At 43.8% G+C, this 26,216-nt stretch overlaps 1 protein-coding gene across 1 annotated transcript in view; it reads left to right on the top strand.

Moving 5' to 3' along the window:
• OTOG (otogelin) overlaps nt 1–26,216 on the top strand; it is a 101,875-nt gene that overhangs the window by 31,473 nt on the left and 44,186 nt on the right. The window contains exons 25-33 of the mRNA XM_077114782.1: nt 11,109–11,216; nt 13,673–13,811; nt 15,498–15,632; nt 15,908–16,054; nt 16,302–16,421; nt 18,135–18,251; nt 18,937–19,093; nt 23,303–23,329; nt 25,869–26,036. Coding sequence (XP_076970897.1) covers nt 11,109–11,216; nt 13,673–13,811; nt 15,498–15,632; nt 15,908–16,054; nt 16,302–16,421; nt 18,135–18,251; nt 18,937–19,093; nt 23,303–23,329; nt 25,869–26,036 — 1,118 coding nt within the window. The remainder of the gene's footprint in view (nt 1–11,108; nt 11,217–13,672; nt 13,812–15,497; nt 15,633–15,907; nt 16,055–16,301; nt 16,422–18,134; nt 18,252–18,936; nt 19,094–23,302; nt 23,330–25,868; nt 26,037–26,216) is intronic.

Consider the following 26,216-nt stretch of genomic DNA (forward strand, 5'->3'; position numbering starts at 1 on the left):
TTTTGAAGTCATGGCTCTTATAGTTAGTTCTTTGATCCATTTTGAGTTAATTTTTGTATATGGTATGAGCTAGGGATCCTCCTGCATTCTTTTGCATATAGATGTCCAGTTCTCACAGCAACATTTCTTGAAGAGACTTTTCTTTCCCAGTTGAATGACCTGGCAGCCTTGTCAAAAATCAAGTGGATGAGTGGGCCATGTTGGCTCAGCAGGTAGAGTTCTTGCCTGCCCTGCTGGAGACCCAGGTTCGATTCCTGGTGCCTGCCCATGAAAAAAAAATTAATTGGTACATAGATATGACAGTCTATTTCTGAACTCTCAATTTGATTCCATTGGTCTATATCTCTTTCCTTGTGCTAGTACCATGCTATTTTGACCACTATTTTGTACTAGGCTTTAAAGTCATGAAATGTGAGTCCTACAACTTCGTTCTACTTTTTCAAGAATTTTTTTTGGCTACTTGGGGCCTCTTACCCTTTCAAATAAATTTGATAATTGGTTTTTCCCATATCTGCAAAGTAGGCTGTTGGGAATATTGATTGAGGTTACACTGAATCTGTAAATCATTTGGATAGAATTGACATCTTAACTATATTCATTCTTCCAGTCCATGAACATGGAATGTTTTTCCATTTATTTAGGTCTTCTTTGATTTCTGTTAACAATGTTATGTAGTTTTCTGTGTACAGATCTTTTATATCCTTGGTTATATTTATTCCTACATATTTGATTCTTTTAGTTGCTATTTCAAATGGAATTTTTTTTCTTGATCTCTTCCTCAGATTGGTACATCACTAGTATATGGAAACACTATTGATTTTTGCATGTTGATGTTATATCCTGTCACTGCTGAATTTGTTTATTATCCCTATTTGGTTTGTTGTAGATTTTTTTTCGAGACTTTCCATATGTAGATTCATATCATATGAAAATATGACGTCTATATTTAATATCATCTATTTCTTCCTTTCCAATTTGGGTGCCTTTTCCTTCTTTTTCTTTCCTAGCTTCTCTTGCTAAACCTTCTAGCACAGTGTGGAATAACAGTGTTGACAGTGAACATCCTTGTCTTGTTCCAGATCTTTGTGGAAAAGCTTTCACCATTGAATGTGATGTTAGCTGTGGGTTTTTCATATATGCTTTTTATCATGTTGACGAAGATTCTTTCTATTTTGATTTTTCTAAGTGTTTTTATCAAGAAATGATACTGGATGCTGTTAAATGCCTTTTCTGCATCAATCGAGGTGACCATATGTTTTTTTCCCTTCATTTTGCTAATGTGCTATATTACATGAATTGATTATCTTATGCTGAACAACACTTGCATACCTGGGATAAAACCTGTTTGATCATGGTGTATAATTCTTTTAATGTGCTGTTAGAATAGATTTGCAAGTATTTTGCTGAGGATTTTTTGTTGTTGTTATCATTTCATTCTACATACATAATCAGTAATTCTTAATATCTCACAGAGTTGGATATTCATCATTTCTTAGAACATTTGCATCGATTTAGAAAAAGAAATAAAAAGACAACAGAAAAAGAAATAAAACGATAACAGAAAAAAAAAGATTATACATACCATACCCCTTACCCCTTGCTTTCATTTATCACTAGCATTTCAAACTAAATTTATTTTAACATTTGTTCCCCCTATTATTTATTTTTATTCCATGTGTTCTACTCTTCTGTTGATACGGTAGCTAAAAGGAGCATCAGACACAAGGTTTTCACAATCACAGCGTCACATTGTGAAAGCTATATCATTGTTCAATCATCATCAAGAAACATGGCTACTGAAACACAGCTCTTCATTTTCAGGCAATTCCCTCCAGCCTCTCCATCTTGAACAACAAGGTGATATCTACTTAATGCATAAGAATAACCTCCAGGATAACCTCTCGACTCTGTTTGGAATCTCTCAACCATCGACACTTTGTCTCATTTTACTCTTCCCCCTTTTGGTCGAGAAGGTTCTCTCAATCCCTTGATGTTAATTCTCAGCTCATTCTAGGGTTTTTCTCAATCCCTTGATGCTGAGTCTCAGCTCGTTCTAGGGTTTCTGTCCCACGTTACCAGGAAGTTCAGACCCCTGGGAGTTATGTTGCACGCAGAGAAGGGTTGCTGAGGATTTTTGCATCTGTATTCATAAAAGAATTTGGTTTGTAATTTTCTTTTCTTGTAGTATCTTTACCTGGCTTTGATGTTAGGGTGATGCTGGCCTCATTGAATGACCTAGGTAGTATTCCCTCGTGTTCAGTTTTTTGGAAGAATTTGAGTAGGATTGGTGTTAATTCTTCTTGGAATGATTGGCAGAATTCACATGAAGTCATCTGATCCTGGGATTTTCTTTGTTCGGAGGTTTTTGATGACTGATTCAATCTCTTTACTTGTAATTCGTCTGTTGAGATCTTTTTTAGTCAGTGTAGGTTATTCTGTGTTTCTAGGAATTGGTTGTCTAATTTGTTGTTCATATGTCCTCTCATGATCCTTTTTAAATGCAATTTTTTAGATATATTTTATATTCACATGCCATATAATCATCCAAATTGTACAATTAGTGGTTCACAGTATCATCATATAGCTGACATTTGTCAACACAATGTATTTTTTTTTGCTTGTTTTTAGTATTTTTATTGAGAAATCTCCACACGTATGCAGCCCATACATGGCATACAGTCAGTGGCTCACAGTATCATCACAGAGTTATGTATTCATCACCATTATCATTTGTAGAGCATTTGCATCAATACAGAAAAAGAAATAAAAAGAGAAAAAGAAAAAAACTCATCATCCCATACCCCTTACCTCTCCCTCTCATTAACTACTCGTATTTCAATCTGCACAATTTTTACCCTTTATCGCCACCTATTTATTTATTTTTTATCCTTTTTTTTTTTTTTTACTCATCTGTCCATACCCTGGATGAGAGAAGCATCAGACACAAGGTTTTCTCAATCACGTAGTCATGTTGTAAAAGCTATCTAGTTATACAACTGTCTTCAAGAATCAAGGCTACTGGAACACAGCTCAACAGTTTCACATACTGCCCTCCAGTCACTCCAACACACCCATAAACTAAAAAGGGATATTCATATAATGCATAAGAAAAACCTCCAGGTTAAACTCTCAACTGTTTCAAATCTCTTAGCCACTGAAACTTTATTTTGTCACATTTCTCTCATCCCCTTTTTGGTTAAGAAGGCTTTCTCAATGCCATGATGCTGGGTCCCAACTCATCCTGGGAGCTCTGTCCCACATTGCCAGGGACATTTACAGCCCTGGGAGTCGTATCCCACATAGGGGAGAGGCCAGTGAATTCACCTGCCAAGTTGGCTTAGAGAGAAAGAGGCCACATCTGAGCAACAAAAGAGGTTCTCTAGGGAATAGCACCCATGTTTAACTTCTAATTTTCTCAGCTCATCTTCATCTGATTATTGTCCTGAATATGTGGTTCAATTTTTAATACTGCACATTTTGTGTAATTGTTTCACCTCCAGGAGAAAGCTTCCTTTCCTCTGTTCCTTCTCCAGGAATCTCGATCTGTTCTATTTGTTTTTGTGCAGAATTTTCTCCCCAGCACTTATGATTTGTTTAAATTCTTTCCCTTACTCAGTGTCCCCTTTTCCTGACACTTTTCAGTTCTGGAACCCATCCTGTCTTATAGCAATTCGTTCTCCCCACCTCTTCCTTCTGGTGAAGATTTTCCCCTCAAGTTTCTTCCCTTTAGGATATCCTACCTCAGGGAGCCAGATAGGGTCAATCCAGAAATATGGGTCAATCCAGAAATTTGGGTCAATCCAGAAATATGAGTCAATCCAGAAAAGTCTGTTTTGCATTTAGATGGTCCAACCAACAGAAACTGGATTGAATGTGTGCACCTCTTGCCAACAGTTCTGCCACATCGTCTCTCTCTTCCCTACCCTGTCCCCAGGCCCTTTTGTAGGCAGCATGCAGCATAAATCAGCAACCTGTGTTCTGTCCTGTGTCTCTGTAGACTTGGATGTGCATAGGATTCTAACTCACTGCTGTGAGTGGCTCTATAGTTTTCATCCACGATGGGAGGCTGCTGGCTGTGCTGCCTCTGTGTGACTCCTGGGTTGCATGGGACCAACTGAAGGGGAAGAGTATGGACTGCAGGTCTGGAACAGAAATTTCCTACCTGCTGGGGATTGCTTTTCTTTTTCTTTGATTCAGCATCTATGGAGCCCTTCTCCAGTCTCTGTCATCCTCCAGAGTTCTCAGCAAGTGGATTTATCCTTTCATTAGCTGATTCTGAAGGAAAAATTTTCTAGCAAATATCTTACTAGACAGGTGCTATAGTGACAGGTTGATGATGTCACTCCTCACTATGGTTTTGATTTGTCTGTTCATAATGACTAATAATTAGTGGTTTATGTTCTTATTGACCACTTGCTATCTTCCTTAAAAATGTCTGTTCAAGTCTTTCATCCATGTTTTTAATTTGGTTGCTTTTTTCATATGTTATGGAAGTTCTTGATAATTTTGAATATATGTCCTTTGTGAGATATATGTATTGCAAATATTTTCTCCAAGTCTGTGGTTTACCTGTTTGTTTACTTAGTGTGTCTTTTGATGAGCAGAAGTTTTTCACTTTGATGTCTAATTTATCTTTTTTCCATTTATGCTTAGTGCTTTCTGTGCATGTCTAAGAAATCTTTGTCAGCCCCAATGTTTTAAAGATCTTCTCCTGTGTTTCCCTATAGAGGCTTTGCAATTTAGCTTTTACATTTGGGTCTTATATTCTAAGATTATTTCTTACATATGTTGTAAAATGGTGTCGCGATTCATTTCAGTTTTCCTGATGGATATCCAGTGGTTCTAGCCCAATTTTGTTAAAAGTCTGTTTTCTTCCCCCTTGGATTGCTTTGACAACTTTGTAAAAAATCAACTAACCCCATGCCAGAGGCCCGGGTTCGATTCCTGGAGCCTGCCCATGCCAAAAATACAAGCAAACAAATCATTTAATCATATAATTGTGAGTCTATTTCAGGACTGTGTTCTGTCCCATTGATCTATTTGTTTATCTTTAGGCCATTATTATAGCATCTTGATTTCTGAAGCTCTATATTAAATCTTAAAGTCAGAAAGTGTTAGTCCTCTGACTTTCTTTTTTTTCCCAAAGTTTGGCACTTGTAGGTCTTTCTATTTCCATGTAAATTTGGGGTCAGCTTGTCACTTTCTACAAGCTGGGACTTGTAGAAAAAAACCCTCTGGGACTTTGGGATTGCACTAAATCTATAGATAAACTTGGGAAGAATTGAAATCTTAACATTAGTAAGTCCTCCAATCCATGAATATAGTATTATTTCTCCATTTATTAGGTATTCTTTAAATTCTCTCAGCAATGTTTCATAGTTTTCATGTACAGGTTTTGGACATGTCATTGAATTTATTCATAGATATTTTGGGTTTTGATGATATTGTAAATGGTGTTATTTTATTAATTTCATTTTCCATTTGTTCCTTGCTAGAATACAGAGATACAATTAATTTTTGTTTATTGATCTTGTATTCTGAAATCTTGCTAAATTCATTCATTAGTTCTAGCTGCTTTTTTGTGGATTCTTTAGGATTTCAAAGTACATGATTATGTCATCTGTAAAACAAGACAGTTTCACTTCTTTCTAATTTTTACTTCATTTCTTTACTACTTGACATGCGTCACTTCATTTCTATTCTTCACACTTCTTATTTACTTTTCTTGACTTACTGTCCTGGGTTGAACCTCCAACATACTTTTTGCCCCCCAATTTTAACCATTTTTATGTGTACAATTCAGTGGTGTTAATTACATTTACACTGTAGTGCTACCATCAACTGCATCCATTACCAAAATTTCTCATCACCCCAAACAGAAACTGTGTAACCCATTAGCCAGTAACTCCCCATTTCTTCTGCCTCCATCCACTGATAGCCTGTACTGTATTTTCTGTCTCTACAAATTTACTTGTTCTAGATATGTCGTATAAGTAGAATCATAAATGTTTGTGTTTGTGTCCTTTGCTTTTTTCACACAACATAATGTTTTCAAGGCTCATCCATGTTGTAGCATGTTTCAGAACTTCATTCCTTTGTATGGCTGAATAATATTTAACACATTGTTTATCCATTTACCTGTTGACATACATTTGGGTTGTTTCTACCTTTCAGTTATTGTAAATGATGCTGCTGCGAATATTGGTGTACAAGCATCTGAATCTCTGTTTTCAATTCCTTTGAGTATATACCTAGGAGAGGAATTTTTGGGTTATATGGTGATTGTATGGTTTATTTTTTGAGAAACTGTCAAACTGCTTTCCACGGTGGCTTTACCATTTTTTAATTCCCACCAGCAATACACGAGGGTTCCAGTTGCTCTGCATCTTCTCCAATACTTGGTATTTTCCATTTTTTTAAAACAATGTTTATCCTTGTAGGTATAAAGTAATATCTCATTGTGGTTCCAAAACACTTGTGAGTAGAAATGATAGAAGTGAAAATATTTGCTTTTTTCCTTATTTTAGGGTGCAGCAGTTTTCCACCATTAATTAAAACGTTAGCTGTAGTGTTTTTGTAGATGCCCTTTATTATATAGCAGAGAAGTTCCTTTTTATTCCTAGTTTGCTGAGAGTTTTTATCATAAATTGGTGTTGAATTTTGTCAGTTTCTTTTACTTATTGAGGCATCATATATTCTCCTTTATTATATTAATGTATTGAATTACAGATTTATTTTCTAATGTTAAACCAAACTTGCATTGCTGGGATAAACCCCAGATGGTCATATGTTATTTTATATTCTGTGTTTATGACAGATGTTGGTCTGTAGTTTTCTTTACTTGTATTGTCTTTGTCTGCTTTTGAATTTAGGGAAATGATGGCCTCATAGTATGAGATGGGAAGTATTCTTTCTCTGATTTGGGGCAAGCACTTGCTTAGAATTGACATTATTTCTTCCTTAAATGTTTGATAGATTTTACCAGTCAGTTCATCTTGGTCTAACATTTTCTTTATGGAAATTTATTATTTTTGAAATCAATTTCTTTAATAGATATCAGGCTATTTGGATTACTTTTTTCTTCTTGACTGAGCTTTGGTAGTTTGTCAAGGATTTTGTCCATTCCATCTGAGTTGTTAAATTTTTTAACTCAATGTTGTACATTCAATTCTTTTATTTTCTTTCTAATACCTGTAGGATCTGCAGTGATGTCTCTTTGTTCCCAAGTTGGTGATTTAAGTCTTTTTTCTTTTCTTACCTTCCATTCTATTGAGGGGTTTGTCAATTTTATTGATTTTTTCAAAGAAACAACCTCTAGTTTCATTGATTTTCTCTACTTTTAAAAATGTTTTCTATTTCATTGGTTTCTACTCTCATCTTTATTATTTTCTTTTTACTACTAACATTGAGTTCAATTTACTCTTCTTTTTCTATTTTAAGTCTTTATTTTTAATCCTTTCTTATTTTTTAATGTAAGCATTTAATGCTATAAATTTCCCTCTAAGCACTTCTGTTAGGTGTTTTTATAATTTTTAATATGGCGTGATTTCATTATTTTTAATACTTTCTGATTTCTTTTTTGATCCATAAATTATTTAGAACCATGTTACTAATTTTTTGAAATATTTGGGGATTTTCTTTACTTGTTTTTACTTATTTCTAATTTAATTTCATTTTGGTCAGAAATATTAAACCTTCAAAATTTATTGAGATTTTTTGATGTCCCAGAATATAGTTTGTCTAGGTGAATTTCACGTTTGCTGTAAAATAATACACATTCTGCTGTTATTGGATAGAGAATTCTTCTACTGACAACTAATTGAATTCATTGCTGAAATTGTTCAAGTCTTCTGAATCCTTGCTTTTTTGCTTGTTTGTTTGCCTATTTTTTCTATCATTACTGAGAGAGGAATGTTGAAACCGCCACCTATAATTGTGATTTGTCTCTTTCTCCTTTCAGTCTGAGTTTTTTGCTTCCTCTTTTGATGCTCTGATTCATACCCATTTGGAATTGTTATATGCTTTTAATATATTGACCTTTTAGTCATTATGAAATGTTCCTTCTTAATGCTCACAATATTTTTTGTCTTGAATCTACTTTGTCTGATGTTGTTATAGCCACACTATCATTCATATGATTAGGGTTTACATGATATATCTTTATCTATCATTTTACCTTTTACTTACTGGTGTCATCGCATTTCAGGGTTATCTTTTGTGAAAAAAAGTATACATAGTTGGGTCTTGCTTAATTAGCCTTTTAATTGGTGATTTTATTAATTTACATTTAATGTAATTGTTGATATGATTGAATATAATTCTACCATCTTATTTATCTGTTTGTCCCATCTGTTCTTTTTTTTTTTTCCTTTCTTGCCTTCTTTTTGGGTAGGTATTTTTTAGTCTTCCATTTTACCTTCTGTATTGCATTTTAATTATACTCTAGTTTTTAGATTTTTATTTTTTTCTATAGATTATAGCTTTTATCTTTCACTTATCACAGTCCACTGTGAATTACTATTTGACCACTTTATATATACTTCCAACAGCATACTTCCTTCCTCTCCTTTTCCTCTTATTGGTATACATTTTACATATATATATATATAGTGAACTCCACAATGCATTCGTGTCAATTATGCTTTAAATAATCAGCTGTTTCCCAATTATTTTACTTTAACCACATATGTTTTATTTTTTAAAGCTCTTCGTAAGAATCTGAGTTTCTAGTCCTAAAAAACTCCCTTTAACATTTCTTTCATTGCAGCTCCACTGGTGACCAATTCTTCCAGTTTTTGTTTTTTGAAAATGTCTTTATTTTACCTTCATTTATAAAGGATACTTTCACTGGTTATAGAATTCTACATTAGCATTTGTTTTTCTTTCACCACTTTAAAGATGTTCTTCCATTGTCCTCTAATTTGAACGTTTTGGAAAAAGAAGTCAATGGTTACTTATCATTATTCCCTTGTTATGTAATGTGTCTCCTCTTCTTCCACGCTGGCATCTTTAAAGATGTCCTCATTCTCACCATCTGTCAGCACTCTGTCTATACGTTAAGGTTGGTCTAGAGTAGCTCTACTCCCAAGGCAGGGTTTACCTGGGTCTCAGTTGAAGGCCTGGAGCATTCAGGGAGGTCTTACCTTTCTAGCTGGTCATAATTCCTACTTCTCCAAGCACGGTGTTATCTCCAAAATCCTCATTAATTGCACTCTTCCTTTATGGATCAAACAGCAGCGCCCTCCTATTTTATACCCTACCTGCATATTCTTGCTATCTCAGAAGCCGTGAATTCCAATATTTGTCTCTTCTCTGTAAGACACTGTGCCCTACTTATGTTTTATCACTGTGCACCATAGTCTATAAAGTGCCTCCAGGCATAAAATTTGGATCTGGAGAAGGATTGGCAAGGGGTTCCTTCAGTATAATATCTGTAGCATCCTTTCTCTTTGCCTTTTAAACAATGTACTTGTATTACTTTGAAAGATAAAATAAAGTAAAAGTTTAAATAATTTGTTCTACACAGATGCTGGACTTAAACCCAAAATTAGTTATCGCTGAAGTCTGTGTTCTTAACCCTGACCCAGTTTAGTCCACTGATGCCTGGATCTGGGCTGGGGCTGTGGCCTGAGAACTGCAATACTGGCCTGAGAATGTCAGTGGCTCTTTCTTTTTTTTTTTCCCCCATTAAAAAGTAGCAATTTTATTGAGATACAATTCACTTACTCTACAATTCACCCATTTAAAGTATACAGATCAATAATTTTTAATATACAGGGTTGTACAAACATTACCACAATCAGTATTAGACCATTTTTATGATCTCTGAAGGAAACCTGTACCTATCCAGAGTGACTCCCTAAATCCCCTTAGTCTCCCTTCCCCGCCAGCTCTAGGCTACCATTCATTCTGTCTCTATAGATTTGCCTGTTCTGGACATTTCGTATAAATGGAATCATGTAATATGTGGCTTTTGTGACTGTTTTGCCCCATTTTATTGGGCTGCTTGTAACTCATTACTGAGTTATAAGAGTTTTGGATATTCTACTCATTATTGCGTTATAAGAGTTTTGTATATTCAATGTAGAAATCTTTGTCAGATACAGTATTGAAAATATATTCTCCTAATTGATGTCTTCCATATTCATTTTCTTTATGGTGCCTTTTGAAGAACAGAAGTTTTAATATTAATGTTTACTTTAAACTTTTATTCTGTTATGGTTTGTGCTTTTGTGTCCTAAAAAACTTTGCCTATCCCAGGCTCTTCTTTGAGTCTTGGTCCGACTGCTGTGTCTGTAGAGCAGCTTTTGGTTGACTGTTGAGATTTCCTCAGGTCTCTGTGCCTGATTCTTGCCCCGCACAGGTGGTACATCTTTTAAGATTGCTCTTTTATGTGTAGTTTTTTTCACCTCCAGGAGGAAGCTTCCCTTCTTCTATTCTTACTTCTCTAGGAATCCTGATCTCTTCTGTTTGTTTTTGTGGAGAATTTCTCCCCAGCTCCTGTGATCTGATTTAATTTCTGTCCTCACTCATTGCCACCTTTTCATTTCATGTTTCTGTTTTGGGACCCATCCTGCCTTTCAGCAGTTCGGTTTTTCCCTTTTTTTCTATGAGGCTTTTCTGCCTCTGGTTACTTCCCCATTGGGGTATAGTGGCTCTTGCTTGGGAATGAGTCAGATTTCATGGAAATAAAACTGGAAGGTGGGCGCTCTGCAGCTTATGAACCTGTGATCTAAGAGCCCCATGAACAGTCTGAGCAGAAAGATCACTGCTCGTGTCCATGGCCTCTTCATTAGTATACATTTGGTGCCTAAGAGCAGCTGGCATCCAGCCTGGCCAGGAGAAATGTGGCTGGTAAAGCTGAGCCCTGCTTTCTGATGGATGGCAGAGACTTCTGAGTTCTGCCCAGTATGTGCCTGGCTTTTCCAGGTACAGAGATGCCTCTGAACCTAGTTGAGAGAAGGTAACCTGCCCAATGGTAACTGGTTACTTTCTTCTGTGGTAAATGCTGTGAGCCACCCCAGGGCATCCAATTGGATGTGGGGTTCTCTACACATGGCAGACATGGTAGGGCACTCTCTGACCCTCTGCTTGCTGTGTCCCTGCAGCCTGCTCAGACACGGGGATGCATGCTTCTTGCCAGAGGAGTGCCCATGCACTTGGAAGGGGAAGGAGTATTTCCCTGGGGACCAGGTCATGTCTCCTTGCCATACCTGGTAAGTGAGGGCCCATCCAGACTCCGCTTTTTGCTGGAGGTGGGGGTGGATATGGGTTGCAGGATCACAAGTACAGTTTAGCATTCCCCTTTTGACCATGTTCATATTCATGTTGTGTGCTTGTGTGTTGTATAGAAGGCTGCCTGCATATATGTGTGCACAGAAAGGAATATTTTGGTGTTTTTGTGAGTATATGAATATGAGTTTGTTCAGACATATATGTGAATACATGTAATGCCTGTTTGTAACCATGGCTTTGTGTTTGCATATTTATGTGAACACGTAAGTGTGGGCCTAAATCCGAAATGCATGTGACTGCATAAGCATTTGTAGGTAAATGTGCATGCATATGTACATATGTATATGACCAAGTAGGCATTCATAAATCTGAATGTTATTAAATAAATATAATTATGAATTTGTATATGTATATGGATGTGTTTGCATATATTTGTGCACATATGCATCCATTTAGTATTTATGAATATGTATATGCGAAATGCGTGAATGCATGCATGTGTTGGGTATACATCTTTGTATTCACTTGTGAGTATGCATAAGTGTTTGTGTTTGCCTATGAATGTGCACATCCTTATAGATATGAAAGTGCACATATTTGTGAGTATACTTACATATATTTGCACAGTGTATGTACATTAATATAAATATACGTATGTGGGAGTGTATGCACCTGGATTGGATTCTGTGGGAAGAGACATGGGGGCCGGTTCTGTAGAGACTTCTCTGAACCGGTCAGTGGGGGGCAGAAGAGAGGTAGAGGATCAGCCTCCTACACAGCCTGCCAGGCTTGCACTATTGCTCTGCCTAACTCACGTCAATTCACCTTCCAAAGGCTTGGCTCCTGGGGGTGTCTGTAGTGGTTTTTTTAAAAGCAGCTCATTCTCCCAGTCTCTCCTGTTTTCTGCTTCTGAGAGAGCTGAGAGTCCCCCACCAAAATCTTTGCGATTATCCCAGAAGCCAATAGGGTGCCTCAGACCATGTCTCCCAGGCTGGGCGCCTCCCTCTGCAGCCTCCTTTACCAGATGCCCTCAGAGGTTCCTGATGCACAGAGCGTAACTGAAGGGCATGTGGCCCCTCCCTACACTCACTCCCCCTGGGCAGAGGGCCCAGCCGGGGCTGCCCAGGGCTTTGAGAATCCCAGGGTTCTTCCCTTCCTGGCTGGGTTTGAAGGACTGTGGCTACCCTGCCCACCGCCTTGGGGAGCCAGGGGATATCTCCGAGCCACTCAGCCTCAGCTCCTGCCATCCTTGGGTGATGACCTAATCAGAACAGCTAAAATCATTGGACTAGGGTGGGGAGGGAAGAAGAGAAGACCAGGAGCCCTGAAGAGATCTGGCCAGCTCATTCCAGTGGAGCCACCCCCACCCCCAGTGGAACCCATTTCCTGTCTTGGGACCACATCACATTCCAATGACTGTCCAAAGGAGACAGGCTGGGCACCAGATCCTGCGTAAAGACGTTTCAGGTTAGGTGTGTTGTATTGGTTCTAGTTTGATGTTTCAGAGTGTGTGTTCTGTGTGATCCCTTCTAGCCTTCCAGCTTTGCTGAGTTATTATATCTCTTATAGGCCAAGGAAGGGCTTCTCTTAGGGACTATTGTCAGCCTTAATTAGTGACATGTGTATATGAAAGTGTAAAGATTCATGTGCACTGTAGCTGGCTAGATTGAAGAGTCACAGGTGGGATGAGGGGATGAGTGGGCTCCCCATTGTCCTTGGTACTTTCAGAGCCACACTGAGCTCGGAGAAGGTGCTTGAGGCCTCCCCCATTAGCTCTGGGTGATATTTCCGCAACCTAGGGACTTTCAGTTTTTTGTGAAGGTAGGTGTATGGAGTATAGGAGGCAGCCTTGCTTTGGTCTCAGGGAAAGGGGCAATGGGGGATGGAGAGAGCTCTGAAGAATGGGTTAAATAATGCTAAACTGGTGACCTGTACTAGAAAATAAACTTGGTTACTTCCACTGTTGAGAATGAGCTAGGGACAGTCTGATGTGAGCCAGAAGCCTTTTAACTCTGGGGCTCAGGGTCCAGCAGAGAAGGGTCCATTTTGGAGACCATCCAGTTAGCTAGAGCACAGGCCTGTCCTGCCCCATGCCGGGGCTGAAGCTCTCCTGGTTCTCTGGCAGAGGATGTCCATGGCCTTTCTCCTCTCTGCTTGCTATGGCTCCATTTCTCTGCTCCTCTTTTGCCACAGAACTTCTCAAATTTGTCTGTACTTATTGTCTCCAGTTCACTATTTCCCATTCTCTCGTAAACTCACTCCAGTCAGGATTCTCCCCCACCATTCCTCCAGGCTTCTGTTGGGGGTTGGTCATGTTTGTGGACTTCTTTAGCCCAAGGATGCACAATGGGCACTCAATAGGCGACGACTCTGCCGTCGGTATTAGAGGTGTGGGTTGGCAGTGCCTGGAGAGCTGGTCTGGGCGCGTGTGTTTCAGCGTGTGCCAGCAGGGCTCGTTCCAGTGCGCTCTCCACCCCTGTGCCTCCACCTGCACGGCCTACGGTGACCGGCATTACCGCACCTTTGACGGGCTCCCGTTTGACTTCGTGGGGGCGTGCAAAGTGCACCTCATCAAGGTGAGTTCCCGGAGGTGTCTGCCCAGCTGGCTCCCGTGGTCTGCCGTGGGGACCCCGAGCAGCCAAGGCCGAGGACTTGGCGGCATGTCAGTGCCCTGGACCCCAGTCTGAAGCTTGTGGGGTGCAGGGAAGACTCCGAGTCCTGGGCTGTGGCTGTCCGAAGACTGAAATAAGTGTTGAGAAGTAGCCTCAGCAGAGCCTACCAGTCTTCAAATCACCCACTCACTGCCTGTCCGCTCACCACTATGGTCTCACCCCTTGGGTTCCCAAGGATCTTCTGTCTGTAATAATAAGAGCTAATGCTTTCGGAGCATTTATTATGTGCCTGGTGGTTTGGTGAGCCAGATTTGTCGATTATTTCACTTGATCTAACAACAACCATACGAAGTACGATTTCGTGGCCCAGTGTTAGAGATGTGGCAACCAGGATTTAGGGAAATTAAATACTTTGCTAAAGTTCAGGCAGTTAGTAGGCGGCAGAGCTGGGGTCAGGTGTGAACCGGGAAATGTGGCTGGAGAGTTGGTGTGCTTAAAAAGTCACATGCTAAAGCCAGAAGGAGAGGAACAGTGGTATGAGGTGGCACAGTGAAGGCAGGCCCCCTCCAGAAGGGAGAAGGGGCACCAACAAGGTCGGTGGAGAGTGCCAGAGACACCCAGGGGACATCAGTTTTGCTAAGGGCCTGCCCATCTCATTATGTAGTAGTAAGAGTAACACTGACAACGATGATAAAAAAATTAGATATGGGCAGGCACTGTACTGGGGTCTTTTACAGAATTTCAATAATTCCACAATATAAAGATTATTCACCCTATTTAAAAATTATTATTTTAATTTCAAAAGTCGTGCATGCTCTTCACTAACTTTTAAAACAATACAGAGGTATATATAAACACAAATACTCCCCTTCACGTCTGTTCTGTCCCTAGCCTCTGTTGAGTAATCACTCCCAGCAGCCTGGGGTGATCCCCCAAGACCACTTTCCATGAGATCACAAACACACACACACATGCGCGCACTCACACTAACACTTTGTATAGTTTATATGAACAAGAATCTGCTGTTTTCTTTTTTCACCTTATGGAATGCCTTGGTCATTATCTCATATTGTTGGCACGTATGGGTCTATGTTTTTCTTTGTAACAACTGCATGGAGTTCTACACAATGGATGTGCTCTGGTTTGTTTTATTATTCTCTGTTGATGGACGTTTGAATTGTTGACAATATTTAAACATAAAAATGCTGCAGTGAATACTTTGTGTGAACATATGTCTAGATTCTAAAAAGTGGATTCACTGTATAAAAAGTCATGCACATTCAAAATGTTTTTCAGTGCTGGCACATTGTCCCCCAGAAAGACTTACACCACCGTCAACAGTGTATCACATCACACCTCACCCCACACTCCTGCCAACGCTAGTCCTTCCTGATGTGTAGGCATTTATTCGTTAATCAGCTATTTCTTGGGAGTCATTACATGCTACCCTCTGCACACTAGCTACCCAAAAAGAAAACTGAGCTTTGTAGAAAACTGAGCTTTGGCAGTAAGTTGCCCAAGGTCATGCAGTTAATAAGAAGTAGAGATGGGTTCAAAACCATTTCAGATCCATTTTTCCTCTACCTCTGTGTCTCTCAGGAAGATTTCTTCTCTCTCTGACTTTATTGGACTAACTTATTTTCTCCTCAGAGCACATCAGATTTCAGCTTCTCTGTGATTGTAGAAAATGTAAACTGCTACAACTCTGGCATCATCTGCAGGAAATTTATTTCCATCAATGTTGGAAACTCACTCCTCATCTTTGATGACGACTCAGGAAATCCTGTAAGGCCAGTGCAGGTGAAGGGTCTCTAGGAAGACTGTTTACATGTTACCCAGGAGACTGAGGGTAGCAGAGGGCTAGGGACGCATTTCCTTCCCACAGCGGTTTCTCTTGGAGCACTGAGACGGGAGCCCAGGTTGAATTCCTTAGCCAGGGTCAGGAACTCAGAGGTCAAGTTCAGGGCATGAGGGAGGCAGAGACTGGGCAGTGACTTGCAACTGGGCCCTGGGGCGGGGGGGCACTCGAGTCTCAGGACTGACGACCTCTGTCCCCCTAGAGTCCTGAGAGCTTCCTGGATGAGAAGCAGGAAGTCCACACCTGGCAAGCGGGGTTTTTCACGCTGGTGCATTTCCCACGGGAGCACATCACCCTCCTATGGGATCAGAGAACCACAGTGCACATCCAGGCTGGGCCTCAGTGGCAGGTAGGCACGTGAGCTGTGACCCTCAAGGGGCCCTCTGCTCCCTGCCCAGGGCTGAGCGTAGCCCTTGCTGAGGAGCTTGGAGCACAGTTCCTCCTGTGCTGCCCACCCCACCCCCTGCCCTTTGCCCCTTCCCCTCTGAACCTTTCCTAGCCCTCTTCAAACTGTGACCCAGACAGGTCCTTCTCGTGATGGCACCCTCTGACCCCTGGTGTGCCTTGACTGACTGTAACCTCCTCTCTCTTTTCAGGGCCAGCTGGCAGGACTCTGTGGAAACTTTGACTTAAAAACCATCAATGAGATGAGGACCCCGGAGAATCTAGAGCTAACTAGCCCTCAGGAGTTTGGCAGCAGTTGGGCTGCAGTTGAGGTAAAGACTCCCCAAGCTGGCTCACTCCCCTCACCCAGGAGAGCAGTTGCCAGCATTGAGAGGACCTGACCCCAGGCCAAGGAAGAGAGACATTAGTCTGAGAGAACCGCTTTCTCACCATCTGCCATGGCATCCCCAGTCTCAGACTCGGATGTGTGGCCTAGAGACATGCGTCGTCTGATGGGAATTGGGTAGTGGGAAGGAGACGAAATCGCTGTCCTAGAAGAGATGATCACCTAGCTGGGGAAAGTGAGGCTTATTGGAGCCTGACCTCCTTCCCCATCTCTGTACCCCCAGTGTCTGGCTTTAAGTCTGGCACAGAGGAGGGACCAAGAGAGACTGCTGTAAGTCAAGGTGATCAGGGAAGGCTTCCTGAAGGAGGTGGGGCTTGTGCTGGTACTTAAAGAACAGGCCATATTTAAATAGATGAACATGTCAGAGAGAAGGCCTCTGACAGGGAAGGTCATATTAGCAGAGGCAGGAATGAGAAGGGTGTCCCTAAGATTTGGGAGATGTCTCACTGGGGGTGTCAAACAGCTGTGGTGGGAAACAGCTCCGAATTGGGAGTCCCAAGTTCTTGTCTTGGCTCATCCACTGGCTTGCTGAGTGACATTGAGTTCTCCGTGGTCCTCTGTAAAGTGAGGGGCTGTGCCAGGAAAAGAATGGTAAATAGATTTCACCTTGCGTGACAACTCTCATCAGTCAGAAGAGGCTGCCTGGGAAGTTGTGTTGAGAAATATGCTGGGACATGGGTCCAAGCTCAGCTGAAGGAAGACTGTGGTTGATTAGTTATGTCTGCCCCGGGTGCAGTGGTGGAGGGTGACATGAGCTGTACAAATCTGCCTTTCATGAGCTAAGTGATCTGCGGTCCCAGCCTGCTTTTAAATCTATGTTGGGGAGTAGATGGAGATGAGCCTGTATAGTGGGAGCTCAAATATAATGCTGAGGTGGGACAAAACTGTTCCCACAGTCTCAGAAAAGTGTGTCATTAATCCACCTCCATTTTAGAGACATTGAATGGGTGACTAAACTTTGTACATGTCCTCCCCATTTACTCTCTCCACAATCTCTCTGGGCACACCGTGGGGGACCCAGCAGAAATGCAGGCTCAAGGGAGGAGGTTCAGTTCTCAGCAGACGTTGGAGAAATCTGTATGAATTATCCATTGCTACATACACAAAAGTGTTAGCTCGGTTTCTGTGGGTCAGGAGTCTGGGAATGACTTAGCTGGGTCCTCGGCTTAGGGGCTCATAAAGCTGCAGTCAAGATATCAAGCAGCCTGAATTCTCACCTGGAGGCTCGACTGGGGAAGGCTCCACTTCCCCAATCGCACTGTTTCCTACAGCATTCGTTTCCTCACAACATAGCACTGAGAGCGTCAGTTGTTCCTCCTGGCTGTTGTCCAGAGGCTGCCCTCATCTCCTAGAGACCACCCACAGTTCCTTGCCCTGTGGGGTCCCCCAAAGTGGCTGCTTGCTTCCTCACGGTCAACAATGGAGAGACTCCAGCAAGATGGACTCTAGCATAATCATGGAGTCGTGTTCATGACATCATGTTGATCCTGTCACCTTTAGTTATAGGTCCTTCCCCCACTCAAGAGGCCATAAATTCCAGGGGGTGGGGATCATGGGAACCACCCTAAGAGTCTGTCCACACACCAGGCCATGGGCATTTGCAGGGTAGAGAGATGAACAGTCCACCTTTGCCCCCCAGTGCCCAGACACCGTCGACCCCCGGGACACATGTGTCCTAAATCCTCTCCGAGAACCGTTTGCCAGGAAGGAGTGCAGCGTCCTGCTCAGTGAGGTGTTCGAGACCTGCCACCCTGTGGTGAGTCAACCCCTCCTCGGTCACCCCTAAGACTCCACCCACTTCCTGGAACCTCTTCTGCTCTCAGACTTCCTCGAAGAGACACCTCAGGTCTGGAGCTGGAGACCCACATCTGTCATTTCCCTGCCTCCAACCTACGCGATGAGTTTGTCCACATGACCAGGGAGAGACAGACAAAGCTGTGTGCCCTGGTCCAGCCCGTCTCAGTCTGGCTGTCCCTCCTTATTAGGAAGTTCTTCGGTGTTGTTAACCCAAACCCCCTCATGCTGCGGCCTGAGTCCTCAGGGGAGACAGAGGAGAGCTGGTGTTCAGCTCCACGTGGCACCTCCCGGGGCCATGACAGCCAAGGCCCTGGCTGACTCTGCTGTGAGCATGAGACTAATCCCTGGCCGTGCCTCCCAGCTCAATTCCCACACCTGTTTCTCAGCCAAACCCTCAGCCCTGGGATCAGATAGCCTCAGCTGGGGGTGGAGAGAACATAGTTCTCAAACCTGAGTGTCTGCCTGGGCTGTGGAGTTCTTGTTTCCCTCCGAGCTGGCTGTCTTTCTCCCCCCACCCCGCACAGGCAGTGCACCCCATCCTGGGGTCCCTGCATTGTCCTGGAGGTTGAGTGACATGAGCTGAGAAGCTGCAGGTCTGACATTCAGGATATGACCCCTGACCTCTGACTTCTGACCTCCTCCAGGTCGATGTCACGTGGTTTTACTCAAATTGCCTGATGGATACCTGTGGATGCAGCCGGGGCGGTGACTGCGAGTGCTTTTGTGCCAGCGTGTCCGCGTACGCTCACCAGTGCTGCCAGCACGGCGTGGCCGTGGACTGGAGGACTCCGCGCCTCTGCCGTGAGTGTCCCAGCCCAGTCATCCAGGGGGCAACCCTGTGGGGGTGCCCTCTGTAGGCTGGCCTGTGGGGTAGCAGCACTCTGGCTAGCATTTATTGAATGCTGATGGTGAGTGCCATGCACCGACTGCTCTGTGTGTATTCATTTAATTCTCACAAGTGCCCTATGAAGAAGGGATTATTTTTTCTTATTTTACAGTTGGGGAAAGTGAGACCTAGAAAAAGATTAAGGAACACGCTCAAGGTCTCACAGGTTAGTGGTAGAGCCAGGATTCATCCCCTTGTAGTCTGGCTGCAAACCTGTGCTCTCAACCACTTTGCTAGAATGGAGGCCTGGGCTCCATTTGCATGCAAGCTGTGTGACCTCAAGCAAGTCACCCAGCCAGGGTCTTGGGCGCTCAATTTTCTTATCTGTATTATCTGTAAAACAAGCTTAGACCTGACCCACCAGATTCATTGTGAGCTCAAATGAGATAATAAATATCAAAGCTCTCTGTCAGCTGAGACATGCGGGCCCCTGCCAGGGGCAACTCAACGTATTAGTTTATTTGGAGCAATGGAGGCCTGCAAACTTTTAAAGTTGCACGCCCCTATCAAGTAAAAGTATTCGGAGCACGCATATATATGCGTATATAATTATATATACAATTAACATTGTAAACATATGTCTTAGCTTCCTAGCAGCTAAGATGAATACCCTACAGTGGACTGGCTTAGCAATAGAAATGTATTGGCTCGTGGTTTCACAGACTAGACAGCCTGCTTCTTCCTGGACTGGTAGCCTCCTGGCTGGTCAGCAGTCCTGATACATGGCCATGTCCCCTCCTTTCTCTTCTTGTTCCCTCTGACTTTGGCTCCTTCCTGTGGCCTTCTCTTTATAAAACCACCAGGAAGCTGGAAAGGCCCACCCCACTTCCACTGCTCACACCTGAACTGTAAATAACTTCTACAGCTTCTACTTACTCTGGGTTCACACCCACAGGGATGGATTAAGATTAAGAGCATGTTTTATTCTGGGGTATATAACTCAATCTGCTGTAAAGTATATTGCAAAATGGACGCAAAAATAAATATTTAAAAGATGAAATAAAAATAGGTAGACGATTTAATGATTGATCAATAGGTTATTTATTATTTGCCCTTCATTCCTGCACACCAGGGATTTTCCCAGTGTGACCACATTCCCCAGACAGGCTCTGGGGTCAGACTGTGTGGGTTCAGACTCAGGAGCATTCCTTCCATTCTGAGTTTCTTCATCTGTGATACAAGGCTGGAGATAACTGTATTTATCTCATAGGATGCGGGAACTGTCAGTGAGAGAGTGTATGTAAGGCTCTTGGCACAGGGCTCTACACTGTTGCTGGGTTGCTGGTTTTTCACTTGTGTAAGTGGATGTGGACATGTCCTGAGCCTTGGGGGCCCCATGCAGGATGATCCAGGAAGATCATCCTGGAGCAGGATTCACCTTCAGCCTCCCTTTTCTCTGCTTACTTTCTCCGGAGACCCTGCCACCTCACATACCCTGGGCCTTCATGCAACCTCTACTTCTCTAATAAAAATCCTTCAGAAAGGAGAAGGAAGTACCAGCTTCCTGCAGACCTACTGTGTGCCAGACCCTGTGTCTTACATGCATTCACTGATTGAATGTTCAGGGCTGGAACTAAGGTGAGGTGAGCGAGGCACTCACCATGGGGACAAAATTTAAAGGGGTGTAAGATGAGAATTACTGATTTTGCTTTTGCCTCAGTCTCCAATATGGCTCAGCAAGGCACTATGACTGATCCACTGTCTTTATTGAAAATTTGGACATTTTGTTCATCGTGGAGTTTCTGCATTTTTTTTAACTTTTTACTGTGTAATATAACATATATATAAGGCAAAGAAATAAAAAAGCAATAGTTTTCAAAACACTCTTCAACAAATAGTAGGAGGACAGATCCCAGAGTTTGTCATGGGCTACCGTATGATCCTCTCAGATTTTTCCTTCTAGCTCCTCCAGAATATAGGAGGCTAGAAGGCTTAAATATTTTTTTTTATCACCACAATCAACTTTTTTCTTTCTTTTTTGTGAATAATACAAAAAAAGCCATAGATTTCAAAGCACAGCACTACAATTAGTTGTAGAACATTTCAGAGTTTGACATGGGTTACAGTTCCACAATTTTAGGTTTTTACTTCTAGCTGCTCTAAGATACTGGAGACTAAAAAGAGATATCGATTTAATGATTTAGCATTCATATTCATTTGTTAAATCCTATCTTCTCTGTATAATTCCACCATCACCTTTGATCTTCCTATCCCTCTCTTTAGGGGTGTTTGGGCTATGGCCATTCTAACTTTTTCATGTTGGAAGGGCAGGTCAATAATATAGGGCAGGGAGATAGAACTATCTGATGTTCTGGAGAGGCTGGGCCCTCTAGGTTTCAGGACTTACCTGGACCAGGGACCCATCTGGAGGTTGTAGGTTTCTGGAAAGTTACACTAGTGCATGGAGCCCTTGTGGAATCTTATATATTGTCCTAGGTGTTCTTTAGGATTGGTTGGAATGGTCCTGATTGGGGGTTGGCAGGTTATGATAGGTAGCAATGCTGAACTGAAGTTACGTAAGAGCAACCTCCAGAGTAGCCTCTCAACTCTATTTGAACTATCTCTGCCACTGATACATTACTAGTTACACTTCTTTTCCCCCATTTCCCAATTCAGGATGGAATTATGGATCCCACGGTGCCAGGGCTGGACTCATCTCTGGGAGTCATCTCCCATGTCTCCAGGGAGACTTTCACCCCTGGATATCATGTCCCACGTAGGGGGAAGGGCAATGATTTCACATGCAGAGTTGGGCTTAGAGAGAGAGAAAGGCCACATCTAAACAACAGCAGAGGTCCTCCAGAAGTAACTCTTAGGCATACCTATAGGTAGGCTAAGCTTCTGTGCTACCTACATATATATTTTTTTAATTTCATGAAAATAATATTTATCTTGAGTCCTGAGTTTAGGAGCATGCCCTTAAATTTTGCACCTGAGACCAGTGACAAACCCATGGGACAGAGGCTAGTATTGGTTCCACCTTATAGAGGAGGAAGCTAAAGTTCAAAGAAGTTAAGTTACTTGTCCCAGCACGTGCAGTGGATGAGTAAAATAGCCGGGATTTGAACCCAGGACTGACTCTAGAGAGCTGACTCTTAATGACTTTTCCAGGCCACCTCCCACTGACCTGATAGACACTTGAAACCACAGAGACTTGGAGATCTTATTTTTCTACTTAAATCTTTTCAATCCATAAATGATTCAAAAACTGAGTTTTTAAATCCTTTCTCTGGAAACTGAAGCCCAGAGGAAGGCAAGTACTTGTCCATAGCCATATGGCAGGTCAGTCACGGGTCTCCTGACTCCTAGTCCAGTGTCCTCTCCAAAGCACAGCGCCTAATGCAGAGTAATAGAGGGTAGGCAAGAGTTTGGGGCTGGGGGTGCAGCAAGAGCACTCTTCAGACCATGCCTACATGTTGGCCTTTATCCCAGGTCCACCCACCTGGCTCTTCATAGCCTTGATCATCGCTTTAGGTGACCCTGCAAGATCCCTGACTTCTAGGTCCCCAACCCCTGAGTCCAGAGAACTGGGGCGCCTGTGGCTAAGGCTGTGGTGCTGGACTGAGCCACTAGAGGGCGGGCTGAGCTCACGCTTGTAGGAGCTCTGCCGAAGCCTGGCTGGTGCAGGGCTGCTTCTGCCGGTCCAGGGGAACTCCCTTGGGAGTGGCCAGAAGAACCCTTGGATCCCCGAGGCCTCTGGCCCACTAAAGCTTTCCAAGGACAGAATACTTGTGCTTGCATTACTCCAGCGACAAGCATAGCAACACCTTATGCAGGTGATTAGAGCTCTCATCCCTTGGTTCTTGTCCTGACCTTTGAGACCACGCAAAACACATTCTTCTGCCATTCATTCATTCATGCATGCATTCATTCAGCAAACACATGGTGAGTGCCTTCTCTGGGCCAGGTCCTGAGATTTGTGCTGGTGGCTGAGAGGAGTCCCTCATGAGAGATCTTAAGACATCTGAATCCAGTGATCATCCCTGAGTCCCAGAGTTTGGGAGGCAGGCCAGTCCTGGCCCTCGGAAAAGGAGGGAAGGCTGGGTTGCAAAGGTCCTTGGCTATGTCCATTTGTTCTGATCTCTGGACTGGTTCTCAAGAAATTTCTGTTCTCTCTCTTTCAGCCTACGACTGTGACTTCTTTAACAAAGGTAAGCCCCCCTCCCCTGGATTCAGGGCACTGCTGGCCTGCCGTGATGCAACATCAGCATCCTGAGGCTCTACTTGTCCTGAAGGGGCTGGGACTCGGCAGGGAGCACCTGCTTACTATCTTGGGGCGTCCTCATCCTGACTGTACAAGGCCCTGGGAGGCCCTGGGACTCTGACCCTAGCAGCTCCTGCAGCCACCACCTGGGGCTTGGGCCAGGCCAGGCAGGACCCAGCTTCCCAGGGATTGTGCTTCCTCTGGGCTACTTCACCAAGAAGTTAAAACTCCATTTGCACCAATGTGCTGCCCCCTGATCTTCAGAGTCCAGCCCATCAGGTGCAGGGGAATGTTGTCTGGGATTTCCTGAAGATGTGAGTTGGCAAAGGCAAATGCCAAGCTGCTCTTTCTGAGGATGGCTAGTGCAAACCCCATGGCCTGGCACAGCTGGCCAGGTTCCTGTTCAAATTTGGCTAAGGTCATAAAGTGCTAGGATGTTCCCTGACTTTTAGATTAACTGAGGTGAAAATTCAGGTCATGTCTGAAGACCCAGGGGAAGTTAATGCCCTACAGTAGAGCCAATTAGTTTATTCACTGGGGTTTGGGTGGGCAGTGAAAGTGAGCTTCCTGTGAGTAATTTTTCACACTGAACTTTGTCCAGTTTGGCTAAGGTCAGATCTCGGTAGAGTTAGATGCTTATCAGATCCTCGCAGCTATTCACCTTTGATTTCTGAACCCCTCTCCTTCCTACACACACTGTCCTGCTGAGTGTAGACCTCCCTCGGTATAGGCCTGAGGCTTTGTTCTCAGTTACCTGCATTATCTCATTTGGGTTTGAAAAGCATCATCCTGGCAAGAGTGCAGCAGATGAAATGGTGGGGACAGGCTAAAGACAAGGATGCCAGTTAGGAGGTCTGCGATGACGGGGCTGGACCAGGGACTAATGTGATACTTCACAATGACAGTAGCCCTGCCAGAATGTTAGCCCCCAGGGGCTTCTGAGCCCCAAACCTTTAGCCTCTTAAGGAATGATACTGTAATGGTGGAATTGCAATCCCTGGGACAGGTAGGTTCTGTCTAACATCAGGCAATAGAATCCCAAGACATTTTAAACAACATAGCTCCGAGCAGAGTTTTCTCCCTTCTGTGGCATTTTGGGTGGCAGTAACTGGCAAAGGACAAGCTGTTTCCAGCATCCTCCACCTACTCACCCACCCACTGCTTGCTCTGTTCTTTCACCAACATTTTCTCCAGTCCAAGCCCTTTCTAGGTGCTGGGAAATCAATGACAAATGAGACCAATCACAGTGGTACACTGGATTCACCTCACACTAGATTTTAGAATCAATTGTGTGTTCTTAACTCTGCGTTCATTTTGTAGCTTGAAATCGGCCATGGTGGGAGTATTTACACCATTGGAATCAGTAGACGCTACAAATTAGGGCTTTTGCTGGAGAGCTGGTTATTAGACATTTACCAGCACACCACTGCCTGTCCCCCCCAAGTCCAGAAGACAGAGGCAGGCTCGTCCCGGTCTGCATCTAAGAGCTGTGGTTGGTGTGTGCCCTGCTTTGTGGGCTGGTGAACGTGGAGGAAGAGGAGAGACGATGTTTGTGGGGGTGGCTGGGAGAAGGTGCTGGGAAAGCTTCACCACAGCGGTGACATTTGAGCTGGGCCCCAGAGACCGAGTAGGTGTCTGCCAGACCCCAAACGGGGAAGAACATGTTGAGTGGGTGGAACAGCACAAGTGGAGATACAAGGAGTGAAACAGCACAGCTTTTCTGTGGAAGAGCAGGAGCAGTTCGGTGTGGCAGGGGCAGGAATGCAGAGGGTGTTGGTGTGGGATGGGGGTGCAGAGAGAGGAGCTGGGGGTGAAAGGCTCCCAAATGCAAGCTGTCTTTTGGATTCTATCCTGAGGGTAATGGGGAGCCACTGAGGAGCCCCAGGTGGGGAGGGTGTGGCTGGCAGCTGTGGGGAGGGAAGCTGGGGAGGAGGATCACTTCAGAGGCAAGGAGGTAGTTACAAGTCTGTTGCAATTGCCCAGGAAAGCCATACCCTACTCCAACCTATACCAGCAGTCACAGGAAACCAAAAAGCCCCAGATGATTAGATAAACACTAACATTGAGTACAGGCCTTCCCAGCCTTCACCCCTCCGGCAGGCAGAGACGGTGCCTGATGTCTCCTCCCAGAGGCGACCCTGGATTGAGCTGTGCTATATTGATAAAGCTGCAGGCAGTGGGACAGGCCCATGGAGAGACATTTGAGAAGCCCAGATGCCCCTTGGGTGGACTTTTTCCCGGGTGCCCTGTAAAGTGGTTCAGGTGGCGCATAGAGGGAGGGGTTGCTGTGAGGGGCTGGCAGCCTGGGGCTCCTGTCCCCTCCTTCTCGTGGAAATCAGTGTCCCTGGAGCCTGGGGTGAGGAAAGCGACCAAGATTGCCTCCTTGGCACCCTCCTGCTAATGCTTACCCGGGCAGGGTGGCTAGGGGTGGGAAGCGGGCAGGGTCCCAGGCAAGTGGAGATGATGACTGGGCCTTTTCTGTCCAGTGCTAGGCAAGGGCCCCTACCAGCTGGCCAGCTGGATGGCCGGCGGGGCCCTGGTGGGCAGGAAGGCAGTGGGCGGCGCTGTGGCCCTGGTGAGGGCGGAGGACGTGGCCCCAGGGGACGTGGTGAGCTTCCTGCTGATGGCTGCGCTATCCAAGGCCAAGGCCCATGGTAAGACCCGCCCTCCAGCCCCACTCCTGCCCTTTGGGGAGAAAGCAGCTGCTGAAAGAGGGGAGCATGCCGAAACCCTAAGCTGTGCGTTGTAGATGAAGAAATTGGGGCTCACACAGTGCCCCTTCCCCAGCTGAAGCAGGGCCAGCCTCTTAGCCTCTACCAAGAGACACCCTCCAT

This window comes from Tamandua tetradactyla, chromosome 8 (genome assembly GCF_023851605.1).
Source record: "Tamandua tetradactyla isolate mTamTet1 chromosome 8, mTamTet1.pri, whole genome shotgun sequence".
Taxonomy (NCBI): Eukaryota; Metazoa; Chordata; class Mammalia; order Pilosa; family Myrmecophagidae; genus Tamandua; species Tamandua tetradactyla.